At 31.0% G+C, this 3,728-nt stretch overlaps 1 protein-coding gene across 1 annotated transcript; it reads right to left on the reverse strand.

Annotated features, from left to right (window-relative positions):
• Positions 1-233: 233 nt before the first annotated feature.
• On the reverse strand, positions 234-2,208 carry LOC130966926 (3-ketoacyl-CoA synthase 12-like). Its single transcript, XM_057891745.1, has 2 exons — positions 1,834-2,208; positions 234-1,705 (listed from the first exon to the last, which is right to left on the reverse strand). The coding sequence occupies exons 1-2, from the start codon at positions 2,135-2,137 to the stop codon at positions 573-575; spliced, it is 1,437 nt and encodes a 478-aa protein (XP_057747728.1). The 5' UTR covers positions 2,138-2,208; the 3' UTR covers positions 234-572.
• Between the last annotated feature and the right edge of the window lie 1,520 nt (positions 2,209-3,728).

Here is a 3,728-nt window from a genome sequence, read left to right on the forward strand (position 1 = left end):
CTTGTTGTTTTAATTTTTCTTTCTCTCTTTCTTCCTTTTGTTGTTGTCACATGCCCAAAACAAACACATTAAATACTAACAAACAAAAACTAGATAAAGAAAAGGGAGGGAGGGAAGGAGAGGGGGAGAGGAATATATATATAGTATATACCCTTCTAATGTATATATAGAAGCAACACAACACCACTTTCCTTCTTCTGGATTTATAACCACCATTCCTTGAGAGAGAAATATATAATTAAACAATAGCAAGTATATAGTTTACATTAAATTTTACTAAAAAATACACATTAACATCAATGCTTGTGAAAAAATAATCTAAAGTAAAAAAGAAAAAAAAAAGCGTCCCCCATCCTTTAATTTGTCCTTTCTTTAAAAATACATCGAAAAATTAAATATATAAAATATTCATTTTGTATCATACATCGAATCGACTCACATATTTACCAATATGAACGTTGAAAGTGTTAACAAGAGTCACACGATGTATGATACAAAATAAATACACCTATGATTACAATTCTAACCGAATATGAAAATAAATTAATAAAAGCTTGTAATGATTGATGAGCTTACTTGAGAAAATCAGGGATCTCAGCGGTGCTTTCATCCTCAACATCATTGATCCAACTATACTTCTCCATGAAAGGGTTAGACAATGATTTTGGTGGGTAGTTATCAATGCAATCGGCCCACACATTTTCTTGATCACCTTTGAGATCTCTCATCACTTCCCACAAACAGCTATTGCATTTAAAGCCAGCACCAAAGCTTATCATGAACACCCTCTCACCTTTTCTCAGCCTCTTCTTTGCCTCCATGTACGCTAGAACATACCAAAGGCTACTGGCTGAGGTGTTCCCGAACCGGTGCAGAGTCATCCGCGCCGGTTCGAGATCATACTCAGCCAGATCTAAACTTATTCCTATTCCGTCTATAACGGCTTTTCCTCCGGTGTGGATACAGAAATGATCCACACCGGTCTTAAAATTCAAGGGCGATTTCGTCGTTGTGATAACTCCAGAACTAGCCTTGAGAGTGTTATAATTGTTAGTTATTCCCAACATTGTGATTTTCTTTATTAGGTATACAACAAAGAATCTTAACAATTCCCTTGTTGGAAGAATCTTGGGTGAAATCACCCTCAAATTGTCAATGAAAGCTCTTGTTGCTGCTTTTGGGAGGGTTTTCCCAAGGTGAAAACCAAGTCTACCTTGTTCATCTTCCTTTTGAATGCAACAACCATAAGCTTCATCTCTAGCTCCATGATGAGTTCTCACCAAACACTTCAATTTGAACATTGATTTGTGCTTCAATGTCCTCTTGTTCGTCAGCAAAATTACGCAACCGCCGCAGCGAAACAAGCAATTGGCTAGAATCATTGATCTCTCGTTACCTGAATACCAATTTGGACTCAAGCTCTCTGAAGTTACCAAGAGTGCTAGCTTATTCCTCTGCGACTTGAAAATGTTCTTTACAATGTCCAGAGAAATAAGACTAGCACTACACCCCATACCGGTGAGGTTGTAGACCTTGATATCATGCCTTAGCTTGTACTTGTTGATGATTCTGGAGGACAAAGAAGGAAGAACCGCCAGCATTGAAATATTAACAACCAACACATCAATCTCCGATGGGTTTACACCTGTCCTCGACAACAATTTTTCAATGCTATCATTGAAAAACTCCTCCATTTCCACAATACCTGTACCAATACAGACTCAATTGTAATTAGTTAGTCACTTTAATATATGTCAATTAGAATAAAAATTAGTTTAACTTGTTAGTTATTTAATAATTTAAGTAACAGAAGACGACTTAGAGTGTCTGTACCGTCGGTAAGGGTAGGGGTTGATTCGCGGCCGTCGAAGACGTTTCTTGGAGCGTAAGTTTGCTCACCAATGCCGGAGCTAACAATGGCTTTGAGGAGGAACTTGTACTCATCTAGGCCCAAGGATTGGGATCTTTTGATGACTCTGCCGCAGAACTCTGTCCCTAGCTTTCTATCATCAGAAGGTTTGTAACATTGGTAGTCTAATATGTAGCACTCTTGGTCCCTTTTCTGATCGAACAAGTTCCAGATCAGGAAACACAAGTACAATGCTGGAAGGAGGGTTAGTAAAGTGATGAGATCCATGTATAAAGAGAGAGAAAGGTAAGAGAGTGTGTTTGTGTTTTGGGATTAGAACTTTGATTTGGGGGAGTGTAATTTATAAGAAGGGAAGGGTGCAGTGTGAGATAATGAAGGAAAGTTCGTACGTGCTTCTGGCTAAGCATCAAAAGTGGTTGCTTTGTCTCATTTAATGCCCTAATAAGCTAATACTTCCCTCAATAAATCACGATTTGTATTTATAAAAGATGAAAATATTGATAAAATATTTTTTGTATGTCAAAGATATTTTACGTGACACTTCAATCTTCTAAATATAAAGTATTTTTGTCACACAAAAAATATTTTACATAAATACAAATTTAATTTTGATTTAATATAAATATATATATCAATATTTTCATTTTTTTCATAGATACAAATAATTATTTATTTATATTTCACTATTCAAATTCTAGACAAAGTATGTAAATCTTCTAATATTATTTTGTTAATATATGTTATAATCTCTTTCTATATATATAAAACAACAATTTTTGGACTAAAATTTTTTAATATTTTTTGTTATCATTTAATTAGTATAAATGTTAAATTATTTTTAATAAATAAATTTTATTAATTTATATATGTAAATTTTAAAAAATATAAATATAAAATATATTAATTTATGTGTATAAAATCTGATAAATATATAAATATAAATTATATATTTTTTTGGTCCAAAACTTATATAAATATAGATATTAATAATATTTGATCTATAAAATTGCTCATTATAAAACTCGGAGAAATGATAGTCCTACTGTTCCTGTCTCTAAATATAAAAAAAAACACATGTAAGGAAACTACTTCTAAGATAAGTGGTTGATTATTTGATAAGATGGTATCACACGACAAAAATGCTTAGGATTTAATATTTGTTGTTCCAAAAAAATTAGAATAAAATAAATTAAAAAAAAGAAAAAAAATCCATATAAAGTTCACGCAAGTAATTTTTATGTAAAGAACGTATTAAATAAATAATTATATTATTGTACTTTTATTTATATAGCTACTTAAATTTTGAAAATAAACAATTTCATAACATACTAGATTATACTTAACCAATAACAAAACAATCTTAATATAATTATTTTTAAATTAAAAATACTATTAAAAAAACGATCACTATATATTTGTGCATATATTTTAATATGTATTATTTTACATAAATAGTTAATTTAATTGCGGATTTGTAGTGTATATATAACATAATTATTATTCATCAGTATATATTATTAGAGTTACAATTTTTTTGGAATATCTTATCTGAATTATATATTACCAATAAAGAGGTGCCCCCATCACAAGACGTTACCTAATTATATTAGCCTATTTATATTAGGTTCATCAAGTTATATTCGAAAAAAGAAAGTACATATAGAGTTCTAAAATAAAATAAAGAATTGGAGAAAGAAATAATTAAAAGGCACCAGTGTTCTGGGAGCAACATTATCTGTGGCAAAATCAATGTAGCTATCAAAGTCCCATATATATAGATTTTTTGCTTAAATTACATAAGCACACACAATGGACTCATGATTTCTTTACCCAAAACAAAAAGTTAATTCTCATATTT

The sequence above is a fragment of the Arachis stenosperma genome, chromosome 3 (genome assembly GCF_014773155.1).
Source record: "Arachis stenosperma cultivar V10309 chromosome 3, arast.V10309.gnm1.PFL2, whole genome shotgun sequence".
Classification (NCBI taxonomy): domain Eukaryota; kingdom Viridiplantae; phylum Streptophyta; class Magnoliopsida; order Fabales; family Fabaceae; genus Arachis; species Arachis stenosperma.